Source organism: Xiphophorus couchianus, chromosome 9 (genome assembly GCF_001444195.1).
Source record: "Xiphophorus couchianus chromosome 9, X_couchianus-1.0, whole genome shotgun sequence".
NCBI lineage: Eukaryota > Metazoa > Chordata > Actinopteri > Cyprinodontiformes > Poeciliidae > Xiphophorus > Xiphophorus couchianus.
Window position 1 is genome coordinate 7,357,801 of NC_040236.1, and position 20,147 is coordinate 7,377,947.

Sequence of the window (20,147 nt, forward strand, 5' to 3'; positions counted from 1 at the left end):
GAAAATACAGTTTTATTTTGTCCAATAAAGAAATGATTTTATTCAGTAACGGACAACTCTGTATTTTGAAGTATCTTTTTTGTCAGATCCAATTGGGTAAAAATATGTTCACAAAATATGAAATTACCATGTTGATCTACAGTAAATCTGCAATGATCAGTGGGTGATTGCTCTTCTGATTAATGCTATGAAAACTACTCTCAAAAAGTATGAATATTTGTCTTTTAGGTTAAATTTATGGAGAATATAAAGAGTTACTGTTCACAGTAAAGCAGTCATCAGTCTAGGAAGGTTATCCACTCAGTGACTCTTCCAGTTTCTGTATCTCAGTTGTAACTTACTGATGACACTGTGTATCACTTTAACCTCAGTCGAGACTTTTGTCTGAAAACATCCTGTTTGAAGCCTTGCAATGGCAAGGTAGGGTTGTCAGGTGTTGTCTTGGTCTTGTGATATCAAAATGTATCTCAAAAACTCAAATAATACCTGAGCTATGATCACAATTCCCAGAGAAATTGAAAAAGGAGGCTTATTGGATGCAGAGCAGAGAGAAGGAGCAGGAAGTTAAAACCACCCTGTCCATCGATCATAATGGGCAAGAAACATCCTCAACTAGAACGTCTCTATACCAGAATTTCTAATCAAACCGCCAAACAGAGATTTCAAAAGTGAGGTGCTTGCTAATAACTGAGGGTGTCATCCAGGACCTGTGAAACATTGTCTCTGCAGTCTGAAAATCAAGCTGTTAGCATGTCATGACAGTCATGAGATTGTCATACAGCAACAATCTTCAGTCAGAGGTCTTTGCAGATGAAATTTGCAGAAATGTGTAGATATGACATACAGTATATGTTATACTGTATATGCCCTATATGTTATATATAACATATAGGGCGCTCAACAACGATTGTTGTTGAGCGCCCTTATATACTGTACATATGACTTGCATACTTTATGTGGAACGAAGCAGGGGCACAATGAGGGTACAAAGCAGAACTGAAACATATCATGCAAAATTCACTGAAACTTTACAGTTTTTGAAAAAAATTAAAATTAATTTAACTGGAAGCAAAATGAATGAAGCTTCACTTGAATGTTTACTTCTATGCTCATGCAGACAAAACACTATGCTACTGTAATGACCACAGATTGTTTACCAGATACATGGCGTCCCTCCTGTGGTCAAAACTGGGAAGTTTTTATCTCGATGTGGTGAAAGATAAACACTGTTAAGTTTGGGTTACAGAAGATTCCTTCTGCTGGTTTTGGTCTTTCAAGCTAAGCAATAAGAGACACTGACTCAAACCCTTTTTTCAAATTCATGTGCAATGCGGTGGAAAATACAAGTAGGTCAGCTCTTTTGTTGTGTGTGTGCAAATAAAAAAGACATATTCTACCCTGAATAAGACAGATCAAAAGCTTTTGTGCCTCTTGTTTGCTTCATTTTTTAAGGTCAACAATTTTGTTTTGTTGTGACCACTTCCTGTCATGTAGCTTCCTCAAAACATGCTGGAGGCTTACTTTTGAATTTTTGAGCCATCGTGTGCGTTTGTTTTTAACTGCTGTGTGCATTTTTACAATAACCACCAACGAGCCAGACTCTTAACCATCAGAGTAAAAATTTAATAAAACTTGATGGATACTTAAAATACAGTGTGATTTTAATAAAGATGAAGTCATTATAGGTATGTACTTAGAGTTGTTGCAAAGATACCCCACAAGGCTGCAATAATTGTAATAATTACTATATCATGTTTAGAAATGAAATTATAAGATTTGGAAAAGAAAAACCTGCGACAGACTGGCGACCTGTCCAGGGTGACCCCACCTCTTGCCCGGAACGTTAGCTGGAGATAGGCACCAGCACCTTCCAACCCCACTAGGGACAAGGGTGTAAGAAAATGGGTGGATGGATGGATGGATGGATGGATGGATGGATGGATGGAAAAGAAAAACTACATATGCATTTGACAATGAAAATGGAAGAGAAAAGAAAACAAAGATACTGACTACTTGAATTTTAATAGGCAGTAAAAGAAAAATACAATGAAGATATTAAAATGCTACAAACCAGCTCAGGATTTCCCTTCCATGTTTTGAAAAATGTGAAAATATTAATGTGCAAATGTGAAGCAGTAGTGAATTATTCTGCTTTCTGATATACTACTGGCACCTTATTGAATTCATGTTGTGTTAGACATCAGTAACTTCCAGAAAATACACACAAAAGTAAACATAGAAAAAAATACAAAAGTAAATTAAAAAAAAATTCACATTTGTATTTAGTTTTATTTACAGAGACAAACATTTGTCAGCAACTCAGTCCAATGCTTGCACAGTCTTGTGCTGTTGAGGCAGGTAAACAGTTAAAGTGACTCAAAGTAATTCTGACTTCACATCAAACACCAGACCATTCCTATATATCAGCATGGCCAGCTCTATTTCCACCTGTTCCAGGTTCTTCAAGTCTGCTTTCCTCAAAGTGTCATCTCCTGAGGCAAGACTCGAGCTCTCATCATCAGATTCTCCGGAGCAGCATCCGTCTTTCTCCACCTGCTGTCCTGCCTCATCATCCCATTCGCCCTTCAGCACTGTGGCCTCTGAAACGGGCTTCTGCTCTGGAACTAGCTTGTGTAGCGTGACCTCATGCACTTCCTCTTTTCTCTCCCACATATCCTGTTATTGGGTCACATCAGTGGAAAGAAGAGTCAGTATTCTGGGGCACAGGAACAACTACAAAGTCTGAAGTTAAGTTGCTTATAAGTTACGATCATTGGTATCAAAGATGAGAGTAATACCAGTAAATTACACTCAGTAATTTTCATACAGAACTTTTTATATTTACTTTTTTTGGTTCTGGATGTTTTGAACAAGTTTTAAATGCCAATCCTGGGATGCAATACACATTTCTCTTATATATAACAAACTAAAAGCTCTTGTTTTGGCTATTTATTGTACTTTTGAGTAAGGAAATGTGAACATAATGGGCTGTAAGAACCTTTGACTGTATGACTGTATGGCTAGTTTTGGACTGAAAATTCACATTTTATTAAAATAATTAGAATTTTGCATATATCTCCACTATATCGTTTTCTGACTGCATTCTTTTCTAAATGCTTTATACAGTTTTATGATGTAACATAATTAATAACATTGCTATATGGATAAATTGAAGTATGCTATTTTTCCTTGTTTATGATAAACCAAAAATCTATTTGTTTACCACCTGCTCTGATGTATTTACATCAAATTAAATTTGTTTGATCCTTAAATAAAAACATGCTTCTGCTTTGTGGGGAAATAAAATGTTAGTAGTTCTTTCACATCATCTTTCTATATGTTTGATAGGGACTTTCCTTCTCAAAACCGCTGTGCCCATATTAGTGCATTTTTAAAATACACTAAAGGTATATTTAAAAATTATTCAAGAGTCTAGATGCAGAAATGGTCAAATTTGAGCCAAACAAAGTTTTATATTATAGAAAATATTGTTAAAAACAATCAGTGGAGACACAGCTTCTTACTTCGCTCTCTGGTGGACGAAGACTGAAGTCTGGCATCACGGGTTTTGGCACAGGAGGAAACAGCTTAATTTTGATTCTAAAACATCAAGACAGAACAGAAAATGTTTACACAACAGCAACTTGTGAAACCTTGTTTTCAGAAAGCCAGCTGTGAAATAGGACACACATGATTAGAATCCAGCATAAACAAAAAAAGAACTCATGAATCCTACCGTATAATCACATTTTATGTGAACTATATGGAAAATACAGCTAGATTACAAAATGACATTGAATTGGAGAGTGGAAAATTAAATAAACAATCTGAAAACAGATGCGGATATGACAAAGGAAGTAAATAATCAATAACTTTAAATAGAGGGTAACAATATACGACAACCTTTAAAAAATTACAAACTTAGACTTGTTACATTATTTTAACATTATATAGCTTAGCTTAGTTGAACTTTTTAACATTTTGTCACTAAACAATCTCATTATTGTTTGCATATTTGTGAAGAACTTTGACATGGACATTTGATATAAATATGTTTGCAAAAGAAAGTCTCACAAACCTCTTCAAGACAACGGTGCAAAATATTGAGAAAAGGAAAAACCCAAGCAACAATCCAAAACTTATCCACACTAAGGACAAGGAGAAAATAGCAGATTAAAAAACAGAAGGTAAGACATTTACAACTTGAAAATTTACTGTTGTGATTGTAAAGTATCCACATCTATACAAAAGCCTTTTTTTCGACACAGTAGTTGAATTTGCAGGCTTGATACCATTGAAAGGCTTCTCTCGCAGTGTGGTAAAACTCTGCATGGCTACCGGCCCTTCTCCTGTTTGTGTCACTCCGGCCAGGGTGACGTTGTACTTGGTTGCCGGTGTTAAATCTTTCAGATGGTGTTTTGTTGCTGATGCGGATATGTTGATGCACTCTGTTTAAATGAGACAAAACACAAGCAAATATATTTTCTTTCTAACTACAAATTAAGAGAAACCACTAGAGAAAAGACAGTCTTCCAAACCTGGAGGCTTGCTCTGTGAATTTATTTTTACGGTACATAATTTGTAATGTGTGAGGAAGCCATGGAGGTGCTCATATGAAATTTGTTTCCAGGTTAGATCAGCAGAGTCGTGTGTGTCAGAAACAGTCAGGAAATTCTGTGGCTCTTTGCTTGGCACTGAAACAACAAAAACAACAACATGTATATCTATTATTTCTCCATTCGACTTTGATACTGTGTCAAGGGACAAAACCATAAAGTGGTATTCACTGTAATAGTTACAAAATATGGAAATATGTAATTTATTCCATAACATTTCTACCAACTATGCAGAAACAAAGGCATACATTGAGACAATTATAGCAAAAATGTGCAAAAGAAAAATCCCCTGTAAGAGTTTAAATTTGCACAAATATTTTCATGCAAAAATCATAACTAGCCCAAACCCAAACTGAAATACTCAAAATGATTATTAAACATTTAAGCCAGTGAGAAACAAGACAACCCATTTTCAGTATAACTGATAGACTATCAGACTGTTTCTGCCTCCTGTACTGTACATACAAGAACTTGATGGATAGATTACTGAAGAAATACAGAATCAGAACTAAGTGAGAGCCAGATTGTACTGGTCAAGACTGACCCACTTGATTATAATTTGGTTGTGAAATAGTTTTTGTTAGTAGTGGTACTTGATTACATTTTTTAATAGAATTAATTGCAGAGTCTGTAATTAATTAATCACAATTTAATTGAAAACCATATGTTCTAATTTTACATACTATGTTCTTTTTTGAGACAGAATATGACTCTAAAAGTTTTTTGTTAATTTTGTTCGATCTGTCTTAATTCAATTTGCCCAAATCTGTCTTCACCTCAATCAATGGAAAGAGACAACTAAGTAAAGCATAACGGCATGGATAACAAATGGGAGTATGAACTGGTAAAGAAGTGATCAATGTTTGAGGAGTATAATTGCATATATGAACAATAATGTTGATCATGCAGTGTTCCACCTGCATCATATTGAGGTGCAGAGCTGAGTACACACACTTACCACCCTCTTTCTTATAGTATAGGCACATTTTCCCTGTCTGTGGTTTGCCATCATGAATTTTGTGTTCAAAGTACAGGTAGCGTGTGTAGTTCTTCATGTCTGTAATGGAAACAGAACAGGTGCTTCCGCTGTCTGGGGAGCCATATTTGATCATTTTCATCATGGAAGAGCAAAATTGCAAAAATTACATAGATAGATGTGATATTAAAAAAAAGTGCAGAAACCATAATATCCAACTTACAGTTATTTATTTCCTTTCTTTTGTTTGTTCTGTTCTTTGAAGTTAAACACCAAACTCTTTCTGGTATCAAATCTGCATCTTGGAGCTCGTAAAACTCCAGGCACGTTTTGTTCTTTAATTTCTTATCCAGCATTGTTTTGTCACAAGCTGCGAACAAGGAAAGGTATGAAAACATTTGTGGTTGACGTGAGGAAATAAACATGTTCTGACGCATACATGCACACAGTCTGTAGGACCTACTTTTTAAATCTGGGGCAGAAGCAGCTGGCACATGCACAACTGCTGGAGGAGACAACCCTGCCGCGTTTCTGGCAATAACAGTGATGTTGGCAGCTGAGTATGACACATAAACGGTGTAGCTGTTCTGTTTGGCATTGTGACTCTTCTTCTTACAGGGTTGTGTGACGTCTACAATGTAAGTCACCCCTCTTATGACTGCTGCCTGGGGCATCCGCTGATGAGACGAACAGAGGTTGAATTATATACAGAAACAAATGGAAAATCCCCACCTCCCATTGCACAGTAGTGCAGCATAAAAACACAAAGGAGAGCTAGTGATTTAGAAAATCTGTTGATGGAAATTCTTTAAAAAGTTGCATGTAGATGTGCAGATGGTATTTGAAAGTACTTGAATTAGACAGGTTTCTTTAAAAAAAATTGTTATGCATGATAAAAATAAGACACTAGCTGAAAGAGTAAGACAGGCAGGATGGAGCAACAGACCAAGGCTTCCAGACTGGTGAAGAATATGCACCGTTAATGACTAGTGGTTCACTCGTTAACTGTCTGCCACAATATTTTGCAGCTCTATGAGTCAGAGTCACACAGAGGAAACAAATCTCAGTTTGTGCTGAAGTGAAAGACTGGGATCCTGATGCACTCACTACAGTTTAAAAGCCTGGAGTTATTAAGAATTTCTTCATATTTGGCTTTCAAGGAGCTGGAAGGACTTGCAGACGTCAAAGTTATTATTTTAATCCCTGAATCATTTGGTTTCTAAAAGACCTCAGAAGTTTAAAGCATATAGCATTAATGTTACTCGCCTGAAGTAACACAGACCCAATTTGTTACAAATTTGTCAAACTCATGACCCAAAGACACAATATGACTCATAAATAGCACTTTAAAAGTAATATTAATATGTGTGATGCAAACACCTGAACACAAAAAAGTGTCCAGTTTTGCCTAAATGTATGCCATTTCAGTAAAATGTATTACCAGATAAAGCATGCTAAAAGTACAGAATGCTACCAATATCAATTTCTTACGATTTACATAATTTCAGCTTATTTTTCCCGTGGGTTTTTGGCTATTAATTGTTTTATCCACTATTTATAGAGGTTATAATTATACTTCCTAACTGTAATATAAAATGCACCTTATCAGAATCTAAAGTTATGCAGTAGATGCACTAGTTACACATTGCTGGAAGACTGGTTCTAAACTACAATTTAAATAACTCTGTTATGATATTATGTCTTCATTCTATTTTTATTCTTTGATTTATTTATTGTGTAACTCAATTTGTTTCAGTAGGTTTTATTATGTAACAAAATATCCAGTAAATTAAACTTACTTACCTCCCAAGTCAGGTTGACTTGTTGAGTTCCATTTAAAAGTGTTGTTGTGCTCCGAACTAACGGAGGTTTTTCAAATTCTGTTGGAAAAATAATAATTAAAAAAAAACTTTTACATATTTGTGTTTTAATCAGACCAAATAAGAGTTAATAAAGAAATCATATTTTTAAAGCACTCTGTCTTTTTTATTTACTTTCATAAATACAGACACAGTCTTTTAATTGTTTACAAAGATTATATAACCATTGAAATTTTGAGGTTTTGAGCTCATTTTGTATCTACAGAAAAGTTTTGTCTTTGTGAGTACAATTGCATGCACTTGTGTAGTTTCAATGAGTAAGTATCATTTTAATGTGTACCTCGAGGGATTTAAAAGCTTAGATGTGTGCTTATAGTTTTCAGCTGTACTAAAAGGAAGCAGAAAATTACATCGGTTTACCTGCAGGAACTATCACAACTGGTGACCAGTTGCTCCACAGCGCAGTTGCAGCCTGGATGGACCTCTGTCTAATTTGAACCTGGTAAGCTGTATTCTTCAGGAGATTCACAACAAGGAGTTTTTCTGTTTCAGTAAAAAGAATTTAACTATTAATTGTAATCTTTTGTTTACCCATCCATTTTCTATATATGCTCCTCTGTGCATCCGATCTGCATAAATACACCGCTTGGTGCCTATCTCCATTAAATGATTAAACGAGATGCGGGTTACACCATGGACAGGTTCCCAGTCCATCTTAGGACTGTGAACCACACAGCTCCCTGGGTAACACACAGTTCCCATTTACTCCCCAACTGTTCCTCACTGCCTGTGATTACATTTTTGGTTCCTATATAGTTCTCCACTCCTTTCTCATCATATTTATAGCTCCCTTGTCTCTTTTCCCATTGTTGATTCCGTCCATAATTTTCAGTATTTCTGTATTTGATATTCTGATGTGTTGTGTCTTTTGTGTTTTCCTCCATGTTTTCCCATTGTGCCACAAACCAAGTTCTGAACGTTGCTCCATTTTTATTTGTTAAACTATTCAGGACGAACTGTCAGATTTCCTGTTTGTGCCTTGGTCCAAGCTCAACACCACTAAGCATGACACCATGAAGAGAGAGACCAGAATGCGAACCTCAAGCTGCAAGGCAATAGTTCTAACATACATTTCCTCATTTGCTTTTCAGATATCAGAATTTTGCATGTACGTTATTAGTCCATATGCAACAGGAGTGCACATCTCAGATGAAAGATAATGACACACCAAAGATATAATGGATGACTGATTAATCATACTTCTTTCTTAATGTAAAAACATGAAACCCCTGGGGAAAAAACAGAAATCATTTTTTTCAGAGCTGCGCATCACATGATGATTTTTATTTTATGTTTGCTCTACTTGAACTAAAAAAAATGCTAATTTTTGTGTGAAGGTGTCTAGAGAAATAAATCATGCAGCTATAGCCAACCTTAAATGAGAACACACAACTGAGCTGAAAGGCAACTAGGTTTCTAAATGTAGAGCTTAACACACCCTAGTACCTTCAGCCACACACATAAAGAGCAATACTGAACTTCAAAAGAAAAAACCACAAACGATGCAAAACATGAAACCCAGACGTGCAAAAAAAAAAAAAAAACATGCCCTGAATAGGGTCAGAACATCAACATCAACTAAAATATCAACTAATCACCAAGATCTCAACACTGTAATTACTAATGACATGTATTAGTTTGTACAAATTATAACAATTTTGATTATTAAATAATAGTAAATTGATATTTCAGGAGTTTTAATAAAATATGTTGCTGTGTGAAGCTGTGAACTAAATAGGATTCCAGCTGTTAAGGATGGTGGAATTTGCAGTTGTTTTAATATTGGTGCCTATTTCAAGCAATCAGATTTGGGTTTGAATGAGTAATTGATGTTGAACTGAATTTGAGACTGTGAAGGAGGTGAGGATACTGAAGAAATTGTCATCCATCATAGACAACCTGGACCAACCCTGGCTCCACCACACACAGGTGAAATACAGAACAGACAGATACAGAACATCTTTCCTTCCATATGCAATCATCTTAAACAATGACTCAGTCTGATTATTACTGGTGACTTGTTATTGGTATTGTTCCACATGCACAAAATATTGCGTAATAATTTTAAAAGAATACGTTTCTATTGAGCTTATTGTCTGTTTCCTTTATGTCATGCTGATGCTGCCAAATATCGCTATACTTTAACTTACTATAGGCTTTCTCCAGGATTGTGAATTTTTAAAATTTCTTTTATGGATTTGTATTTCTAAAGATGTCTCTATTGTTTTATGACCGGTGTTTATCCATGCTTGCTAGTTTTCCGCCTTTAGGCATTTGGCCTAAAGGCATCTCTCTTTTCTGTCTATCTCATTTGAACCTGGTAAGCTGTATTCTTCAAAAAATTCACAACAAGGGGTTTTTCTGTTTCAATAAAAATAAATTAACTATTATTTGTAATCTTTTTGTTTACCCATCCATTTGTAAACAAAATGGATGGGCTACATTAAAGCTGCAGTAGGTAACTTTTATCAAGAATATATATATTTTTAAATATTTGTAAAAACTATTACTATGTCATGACAGCATAGTATGAGACAGATAATCAATGAAAACATGGAGCTCCTCTTCTGCCTCCCTATGGTCCTACAACAATCTGCAGAATTACACCACTTGGTCAGAAGCAACCAATGAGAGCCAGAAGGAGGGTCTTAGTGCTGTCAATCATGTTCAGAATTTGAACCTTCTTGCTGAAAGGCTACAGTGCTACCAACTACCAGGCCCAGGCAATTTTACATTTAAATATCAAAGATGCAATGTTTTCGGAGCAGAGAAAGGAAACCAGAATACAAGCAGAAATCCAGGGATTCACATATAATTTGAAAGACTAACTGAAGGAATATTTGTGCACTCACGCTTAGGAGCTTCATTGGTAGTATTCATTAGTCTCTGTAAGAAAATGTCAACATAAATTAGTATTAGTCAATAGGTAACTTAAAAGAAATGCAAAAACATAAGAACTTGTAAAGAAAGAACAATTAACCTTACTTTTTCCCATGATTCTTTTTCATGATTCTGATATTTCCTGAACCAGACCTCAGCTAAAGATGGATATTTAGACTCCCAACTTAAACTGAGATTGTTTCTCAACCAGAACACATTTATATTTTGTGGTGGTTCATATTTAACTGTAGAGAAAAACAACTGTTAAACATTTTGTGAAAACATATGGTTGAGTGTTGTTCGGTGCATCCGGTACCTGTATTTTGCAATATTCCAGACCTTATAGGTGAGGTGCAGATGGATTTTCCAGCACGAGCCTCCACCCACATGTCAACTCTTAAAGTGACTATCAGTCTTTCCTCACCGAGCTCTATGTGGTTCTCCTTAATGTCTCCAATTTTGTATTTTGAGGCAATTTCAGAACTGTCACTACCAAAAAATGGAGATGTAAAAATGATCAAATTAAATACATGTTTGTAAAATGAGTAAATACAGCCTGCCATACTAAAACCACAATTTGATCTATATACACACTTTTTATTCTCATGAACTTTATGTTTTTACTTTAATTTTCATCAACATCATATGTAGGAAACAGTTATATGTGTTAAACCTGTGCGGTATTTATTCCATCAAACTACACTTACTGTCTGAAACATATCACCAGTTCTTTGATGGTTCTCAAACCACAATGGACTTCTGCCTGTTTATTATTCACTATTGGTTGATTTTTCTGTCTACAATAGTCCAGATTATTTGTGGAAAGCCTGCCCAATCACAATTTTTTGTGTGTATTTACAATATTCTATTCTTTGTCTCTTTATTATTTGTTTTGCTTGTTTCCTGGTCTATGTTTACTTTTCTTCTCCTCCTCTTGGGCCATCATTCTCTTGCCTTCATTCTCTCTGTCTGGTCTCGAATCTTAGCTGAAGTCTTTTACTAATAAACCACCTGGTTCTTGTCAGCAATAAAACTCCCTAGTGCTGTAGCTTCTCTCTTTCCTTAACTCTTTTCTTTTGTTTTCTTGCCCTGGCTCCCTGTGAGGTCCTCTACTTCGCTTTGGTCGATCTGTCCGCACTGAGGACACCACTACAACCAGCAGTGCTCTGCATTTGTGTCCTACGCATCACACTCTCCATGTGAGGTGGGTCTAGCAGATCTTTTACACCTTCTCCAAGGGATCGGGCTGAGGTCTGCACTTCTCTTCTTCTTAGCTGTCATTTCCAAGATTCACAACTAATGTCACGTATCAAAAAAAAAACCCCTCCTACAGCTCAGACCATTAGATGCTCCGCCTGCAGCAGCCCTAACAGATCTCAAGGCAGCAGCAGAAGTTATTCAACTCTCTCCTGCAGCAGCAGAAGCTGACCTTGCTGCTGCAATTCTCCTCTCTGGCAGCCTAGCTCTTTCTGGGCTCCTCCAAGGATGTCTCTGGCTTCAGTGCCAGCCTCCTGAGCACCTGAATGGGCTCCAGACACACCAAGCATTCCAACCTACAGAGCTCCGCCATGGGTCCCTGTCTCAAGATGGTCTTTGGGCCTCCAGTATAGTATACCCAAAGGTTCCTTCGCCTTCATCGCCAGCCATCATCTGGGTTCTTCCGCCTTTAGGATGAGTCTTCAGAATCCTCAGTCACTGTCATTGACTTCTGGATTCTCCTACTCCACTATTGCTGGCCTCAAAGCTCCTGCGTTGCTAGCTTTCAGTCTCCAAGTATTTGTGTAATCTTTCTCCTGTGTGGCTCAGCTTCTGCTGATGGCCTCCTGATTTGCTGCCCAGACAGCCTCTTGAGCACCTTCGTCACAGGCCTCTGGTCTCCTGTCCTCCTATGATAATGGTCTCAAAATTCCAAGCTTCTGCACCACAGTCTTCCAGAACTCCAGCGCTATAAGCCTCCTGACTCCCATCATCACCATGGCTGACCTCCTACATATTTTCCTACATCCAGAATATCTTTGTGGATATTACTGGACGACCTCATTGTCTTCCCGCTGAACTTTTCATTTAATTGTATGATCTTTCGATCGCCCCCCCCCCCCCTTGAATTATTGTTTTGTTTTTTGCTCTTCTCTCTTTCCATGGCTTCCTCCATCCAACCTGTCTGGATTGTTTTTGTTTGTTTGTTTTGAAGATTTCTGCAAGTGATTGCCCAATGTATCTACATGGTTGTCCAGAAGGAGTGAATGTTGCAAGTCAGTGATTCAATGCAATTTTTTTTAATCAAGTTGAATAATGAACTGAACTTAATTGCACTGTTTGATAGCTAAGAAAAAATTGGAAATTGTAAAGTGCTAAAAAGTCTTATTTTATACACACAATGCTGATGATCTAATCATCAAGAGTCTTTGTCAGACCCAACTTAATCCTATGGAAACAGCAAACAGCAAAAATTGTTTAAATTTTTTAAGACCGTTTGTATTTTACTGTACAGTACTGTTGCTTTTATCATGTGGCATTTTATGACCCTATAGTACACTCTACAGAGAACCACCGGTTAAGATTAACCTCAGAGCTACAACATGAAATAACTAACAGAATAGTTTGTTTGTTTTTTTGTATAAAACATCACACAAGGGACAAAACTTTTGGACCAATTTAGCAATCATTCAGTATGTTTAGATAAATAAAGCATTCAGTCTATTCATGGTAAACCCTCATGATGACATTTATATCTGCAGCATTACAGCTTCACTTTCATACTAGAGGAAATGGTGACCTATCTCCTAACTCTTTCGTCCTTAGAGAGAACTGAAAGGAGTTTATCTGCATGCTGCTTAACGTTTCTTTCAGGAGTTCTGTTTACAAAACCTTCCTCTTCAACACTGAGCAGTACTCACTTAAAGTAAAAGTCAAATGTCACTTCTGTTTCAGTGGTGTTGAAATCCCATTCACAGATGTAAACATCCTTGTCTTCATCTTGTCGGAAGCACAGAGGACTGGAAGGAGGTTCACATGCTGACCCTTAAAAGAAAATAGTGTTATACATCTATTTATGTCAAGAAATTAATATTTGAGCAAACAGAAAAATGATCAGTTTGATTAAATGGTATGTTCTTTTCTATTGCTGCTGTTAAGCCAAATTATTCAATAAATGGACTTCCTTACACTCCCTCTTTGGAGCTTGTTGTAGATTTTTGTGTAATTGTGTTTCTTTTCCCTTTTCTTTTTTAGACGCATCCACTTGAACGTTTGTGTGGCGTAACGTTTACCATAAAATAGATCTTTTTTTCCTCTTCCAAAGAGAGTGTGAAGTGAATTTGAACAGAAATCTGAAAGTAACTTTAAACAACCATCTGGACAACAGGTTAGATATCGGTTTGAATTTGATCGGTAGGTCTTCACTGAGGCAGCTCAGACAGCGCTGAGCGGATGTCACCTGCTAGTGCAAACCACATAATTCTGATAAGCTAACCAATGTTCTGCGGCTGATCTTCACTTTAGTTGATTTGTCACTTTCGTATGAAAGGTTATTATCCAGGAGTCATTTTGTTGTCAATAAAAGTTTGACAATGACTCTTTAGAGAAAATAAAATGATGAGTTTACCTTTGCTGATTGTTGCAAGGAGCAGAAATATCACGTATCCATTTAGTGAACTCAAGTGCTGAAAAGTTTCCATGAGGTAAAGTAGAAAGATGATCATAACTGAGTGTAGGAGAGCCCATGAAGCCAACCTATGTTCGCATAACTGATTTGTGTTTCCCAGAAACGTCATATTTTCACATCTCAACTTATATGAGTTAGAGCAAAACCACAACGAGTCAGGGGTGGGGGGAGCTTGTGTTCGTCACCCTTGCAGACATCCATTGCAGTGACTCTTTGAAGTCTTTTCTTGATTTTTTTCTATGCTCATTTCCCTACAATTATTTTTCTGTTTACGCTTACCATCAATAGTGTCGAAATAATTGGGGAAACTACAGGAAAAGATTATAGACACCTACATGTAGCGTGATGTGTCACATAGAGAGCTGCTTGCACACCTAATTGAGTTATTAAAAGGAGGGGAAAAGTACCAAGTTTTCTCAATTTGGGTAAGAATCTGAGAAACTGTATAAATCATCTAGGTCAAAGTGTTTTTGGCTTCATGATTTCAGTTAATTAAACATTTATTTTCTTCATCAGACAGTGCTGTCAAGGACAAGTGTGCCATTTTTCCTCTTTTCTGACAAGAATCATTGAAAAAGAAATGTTCAAAACTACAACAGTAACAAAGTACATCAATTTGGAAAAGAAACAATATAAGGAAACAATATAACAGGGCTATCTTATTTTATGCAAAGTGCTAAATGGGTTTTCTGGAGATCTCAGTTAACTGTAAAATAAGATTTGGCATAAGAGACAACAAAAATGTTGTGTTAAACATCATTTTATGCAACACAGTTTCAGTGTCCTAAAACATGGAGAAGCGTGGTCTGAGGAGGTTGCGATTGTCACTTCCTTTCGTTAGAACTGATGCATTGTGCAGACCACCACCTTTTCTCTGCATCCTGTCTGACTGCTGAGTGACAGAGGCTCCCTTGCAGGGAATGTGTTGCATTGCAACAAGCCAAGAAAATCGCACAGCTTATTTGAATGAAAGCTAAAGAGAAAGCATTTTCAATGTATGAAATATAATAGTAGAATGTTAACTTTTGCAGAAACTAAGCTGTGAAAAAGTGGAGGAGCAGAAACTAAGCTGTGAAAAGGTGGAGGAGCAGCACTGTTTTTGAAACAATATTTTGAGTTAAAATCTCTAGCAGATAGTTTATAAATTTACCTTTAGTTGTTTTTTAATTAGCTTCAAATCTGGACAGGACATATCTTCCATTTTAACATTTTACTTTTTAGTTATTCATCCAAAATGCCAGTTTTATTATCTGCCAACTTGTCATGTCATGTCATATCATGTTTTGATGCTTTATATAAGTATCAAAACATTTATTATTAGAGGGATGCAGAGATCACTCCCATATTTGACTAGTCAAGAAAAACTTATGCTTTTTAATTTTGTCAGCATCTTGGTTTCTTGAGTTGGTTTTGCGTTTTTATTACTTTCTGTGCTCCTTAGTTAATTTTCTTTGATTAAATCAACCATGTTTCTGTTATGCTTTGGTCCAGTTCTTCCTTAGTGTTTCTAGTTTATAATTACTTCTTGTGTCTAGTTATTTTTTGTTTCCCTAGTTTTATTATGTTTCTTGGGTCTAGTTATTCTTTAGTGTTTGATTAATTTCCCAAAACCTTGTGTACTTTCCCTTGCCCCCTGTGCCACTTTTTCTCTCGCTCCCCTCACACCTGCAATCAGTTAGCTAATCATCAGCCCATTGTCCTCCAGTCACACTCAAAGTAACTTAACACTTCTGTCACCCTCCTTTTGGTTCCTGTTATAACCTATTTTCTCCCTGTAGTTTCTGTGCTGTTCTTTATTTCCTGGATTTCTGTGGTTTTTGTTCTCCTCTGGCTCACTGCATTGTCTCTGTCTCCATGTTTTGTTTTGTTTTTGTTTTTTTGTAAGTTCTTGTTCTTTATGTTTTCATGAAATTCTTCTACATTATTCATGCTCCCAGCTCCAGTCTGCAGTTTGGTCCACCTACAAATTTGCAATTTATGTCAAATTTTTATCTTCCGTATTGTGCCATAAGATATCAATAAATGTCACATACAATGTCATGAGCTTAACTTCAAATTGTTCTAACTGCAATGTTAATGCTTCAGCATTGTATGTTGCTGGTGTCTCTATGCCTTTGATGTGATGTATAACCCAGATCTTTGTTGTTTGTGTGAGCTACGGCTTGACAAATGTTAAAAATATCCGGAAGCCAAAACCATCACAGTACCTCTGATGTGACTGGTCTACACCTAGAGTCTGTTTACTCATAACACTTGTCACTTAGCGGTGGCTGACAACTTGTCAGTGTCATTTACTGTTTCTAACTGGTCATACTGAGGCAACATGTAGTGTCTGCTAAAATACTACACATAGAAAATTTTGCTTTTTATCTGTGGTTTCTGCTATGCAACTGGGAAGACTGCTACCATTTTAGCTTCCAAAAGATCAAGAGAGAGAACTGAGGCATAGTAATAAACAAATAAAACAAGTAAGCTTATAGATTGAGGCAATGATGATGAAAAATGAAAACCCAATTGAAATGATCAACTAAGGGGAAAGGACAAACTCTGATCTAAGGGTCATGATACAAAGTAAAGCAGTCTTCCCAGTTCCAGCTTAGGTGGTTCTTGCCTTGGAATCTGACAGATCAAAGTTGGTTCTGAACTTTTTGTTTTATTCAAATCTTCTCCTCCAGATTATGTTTAGGCATGAAAATCCAAAATGTTATGTTCCAAAGCCTCTTTTCCATGATGTTCTTACAGTATAGTCTTTTACGTAGTTTAATCATTGTTCTTCAGATCTTCCCAGGTATAATCTCATCCTTCATAGAAGTTTGTATTTAAACAATAATTAGAGTAAGCTCCACTGTCCTTTAGATTTAGAGAAAAAATAATTGCATTGTTTATTACCAGTTTAATTCTTTTAATTAAAATGAGCATTGATTCTAAATAAATACTAACACAGAAAAAAATACTAAAATGTCCTAAAAATATATAATAAAATGTGGAGTTGACATTGCCCTGGGTAACTATCAACATTAAAATGTTCCGGCTGGTACATAGTAGTTTCATTCACACAGCTATCTACTAATTGCTCAAACCCTCTCCAGATAACCTCACTTAGAAAACTAGGGACTTTATTTTTAAGCAACTGAACATTCAATATATTGGAATTGACACAATGTTTACATTTATTTGTATAGGTTCAACAGGAAAATGCAATAGTCTATTGTTCTTGGTGTGATTTGTAGACCACAAAGTGTCTCTTTATTACCAGAATTTGTGCTTACGGTAAGGCAGAAGCCGTTTGAGGAGCTTCTGGGACTTAACGATCGTCACATTGTGGTGTATGAAGTGGCATCTTCCTGTGACTCTTCCCCAAACTGGATCCTCATTCTGTTCCCCATTTCCCTGCCATGAAGTTTCACACCCTGTCATTCTATGTTTGTTTTAAAAAGTTGCTTGCAAAAATAGAAACCGTTTAACTGACCAGATAACCCACAGTTTCAGCGATACTTATGAGAAACTGAAAATGTAGGTTGTAAGGTTGCAGGGACGTGTGTGTATCAGTGAGGTGGAAAAACTCTGGTGATGATGGACAGTTTTAAGCAGCATTTTATAATTTCTAAAATGTAAAGCACCATGCTATTTCTACTAAATCTACTGATTTACTTCGAATAAATAAAAAAATAATAATGTTTTGGAAGGCTTTGTATATTATTGTTCTAGCTTGGCAAAAAAAACTTAAAAACAAAAAAAAAAAATCATGTCCATATTGAATTATTAGAATGAGAGCAACCTGAACTGATTATATGAATTAAGTGGAGTCATGTGGGGTAGTTAGTAGTAGTTAGTGTCCTTCAGTTTTGCACTGATCTAACAGATTTTATTTGAAAGAATCTTAAAGAAACGTTTTTAGTTGGAGTCTCAGCAGCAGATCTGAATAGGGTTTGCATGTTTGAGGCGCTCAGAGGAGCAGCTGACAGCTTGTGTTAACTGTGTATTCAGCATTAGTTGTTTCATGTAATTCCAGTTGGGTTCATGCTGATTTTGTCACAAGAAGAGCTTTGAAGAGAGAGACTGTATTTGAGGAGTCAAACTCAGAAATTCAAACAGCTCTTTTAAATAAGGGTTGTTCTCTTGGAAATAATTCATCCAAATGCGTTAGTTTATCAGGCAATTATATTTCACTTACTCTAGTTGGAACCATTGTGAAAACGTTAACCACAGGTTGCTGCTAAAGTAAAAAAATAAAAATCATACATATTCTCTTTTTTTCCTGTCCTTTTCTGCATAGTGGTCTCCTCACAGCATGATACTTCCCACAAGGCTCATGGGAAACTGCAAATTACTTTTTATGGTTTCATCTAAAAACGTACCTTTTCTTCTTCCGACACTTCCTTAAATAACAGATTTGCTAAGTGAGGAAAGTAATACTTTCCTCTGTCATCAGTTTTTCCAATCATTCTCCTCCCTTAGAGTTACCGCAGGCATCTTGGCTCCATTCCATATTAATGCTTTTCTAGCCTTGCCTGTATAGGATGGATATGTCTGAGTAGGTTATGGTTCCAGTTTTGGATGATGAACAGAGATAACCAAACCTTATGTTATTCCTTCACGTTCTAATGTTGATTTAAACTTTTTCCACATCTTTATTTCTGACCAGTCAGCTGTGTTCCTTAGTCCAGTATTTCCCAACCCTGATCTTCAATGCACAATGACCTGCACAATGTCCCCCTGCTTCAGCACACCCATTCAGATGATTGGATTTCAGCAAAAGCCTGTTAATCAGCCATCAACTGAAATCATGTGTGCTGAATCAGCGAAATGCCTAAAACATGCAGGGCAGAGTGCCTTGAGAACCAGGGTTGAAAAACACTGCTTTAAAAATGTCCTTTCTCCTAAGTTAAATTTGATTTTACTTCACTGTGCAAATATCTACACTCAGTGAGTGTAGATATTTGTTTTGATAGTTAATTTGAATTCTTTATTGTGTCCTCAACAATAAAATTATTTCCAGGCATCAAATGATTCAATGACATGATGTATAAAAGGCATAGTATGGATTCTATCTATCTATCTATCTATCTATCTATCTATCTATCTATCTATCTATCTATCTATCTATCTATCTATCTATCTATCTATCTATCTATCTATCTGCTGAATTCATTAATTGACTCCCCTAAAACCTGTGATGTACTGGCAACCTGTCCACCGTGACCCCGCCTCTAACCCGTTGACCGCTGGAGATAGGCATCAGCATCCCTTGTGGTCTCACTAGGGATAAACTTGAAAGAAAATACATGTCTAGACTCCCCTTAAACTTCATCTCTGAAATTCATATTTTACACGACAAAATGCTTCCACCTTGTGGGGAGTTAATTTATGGAGCGTTTTGAAAATTATTAGTAGTGTGCTTTACTGCCACCAGAGGGCAGTCTCGACTTTAGGTAAGAAGAGGTTGGATAATTTTGTGAGCTGAAAACTATCCAACGTTTAGTACATTTCCCCCAGCAATAGATATTTGTTTTTTTCCCCTGTATTATGTAGGAATGTTTTCACTCTATCTTACAAAAGCAACATACGCATCTGTATCCAAGCAACACTAAATACAGATGTATTCAGGTAACAGGAATTGTTAAGAAAAATGGCTAATTGGAAGGAAAAAGTGAGCAACACTTAGGCAGAAATCTTGTGTTATCAAAGACATTTTTTGTTTGTTTTGCTTGTTTCTTTTTATTTAATTTATTCCAAAAGTGTCATTACTGTTTCCTTGTTTCAATCGTTGTGCTTATGTACACTGTACGGAATTGTACAATGGGAATACAGATTTTACTCACTTACTCACAAAAAGAGCTGCTAGTGTCAATAAATAGCAAACTGGATATGAGTTTGCAATTGTAGAAAAAACAGGATATTTTTTAAAGGTGTTTCAAAAGCCAAACTACCAGATGGACCCATGAGAGGTAACCATAATGGTCAACATGTTAATGTAAGGTTTTCCATGTGTCAGAAGAAATAACATGTTATACAGGAAATATATATGGTATATAAAAAAGCTGAAGAAACCCGGTTTATGTGTGGACACTGAAACATGTACTTTGGTAAATTATAGCTTTTCATTCCATTTTCAACATCCACTTCTCTTT

General features: G+C 36.3%; 1 protein-coding gene across 3 annotated transcripts; it reads right to left on the bottom strand.

The window, feature by feature from the left end:
* Positions 1–2,003: 2,003 nt before the first annotated feature.
* il12rb1 (interleukin 12 receptor subunit beta 1) lies at positions 2,004–14,129 on the bottom strand. 3 transcript variants are annotated; one of them, XM_028028738.1, is made up of 15 exons: positions 13,957–14,129; positions 13,250–13,373; positions 10,669–10,841; positions 10,453–10,597; positions 10,325–10,356; positions 7,833–7,955; positions 7,396–7,472; positions 6,056–6,269; positions 5,816–5,962; positions 5,575–5,673; positions 4,539–4,694; positions 4,293–4,448; positions 4,079–4,148; positions 3,525–3,600; positions 2,004–2,676 (listed from the first exon to the last, which is right to left on the bottom strand). In XM_028028738.1, exons 1-15 carry the CDS (start codon positions 14,123–14,125, stop codon positions 2,377–2,379), a joined length of 2,061 nt encoding a protein of 686 aa, XP_027884539.1. In that variant the 5' UTR covers positions 14,126–14,129; the 3' UTR covers positions 2,004–2,376. The 3 variants fall into 3 exon arrangements, with proteins under 3 accessions (XP_027884539.1, XP_027884538.1, XP_027884537.1); XM_028028737.1 differs by having other exon boundaries at positions 5,575–5,706; positions 10,325–10,358; positions 10,458–10,597; positions 13,957–14,128; XM_028028736.1 differs by having other exon boundaries at positions 5,575–5,706; positions 13,957–14,128.
* Between the last annotated feature and the right edge of the window lie 6,018 nt (positions 14,130–20,147).

Bases quoted from the DNA above. Each gene is read 5' to 3' on its own strand.
- il12rb1 (XM_028028736.1), bottom strand. From the start codon at position 14,125: ATGACGTTTCTGGGAAACACAAATCAGTTATGCGAACATAGGTTGGCT. The intron at 10,842-13,249 runs GTGAGTACTGCT...ATTTTTTGGTAG, and splicing joins ACATTTGACTTTTACTTTAA to TGACAGTTCTGAAATTGCCT. The intron at 10,357-10,452 runs GTTAATTGTTCT...TTTCTTACAGAG, and splicing joins GAATCATGGGAAAAAGTAAG to ACTAATGAATACTACCAATG.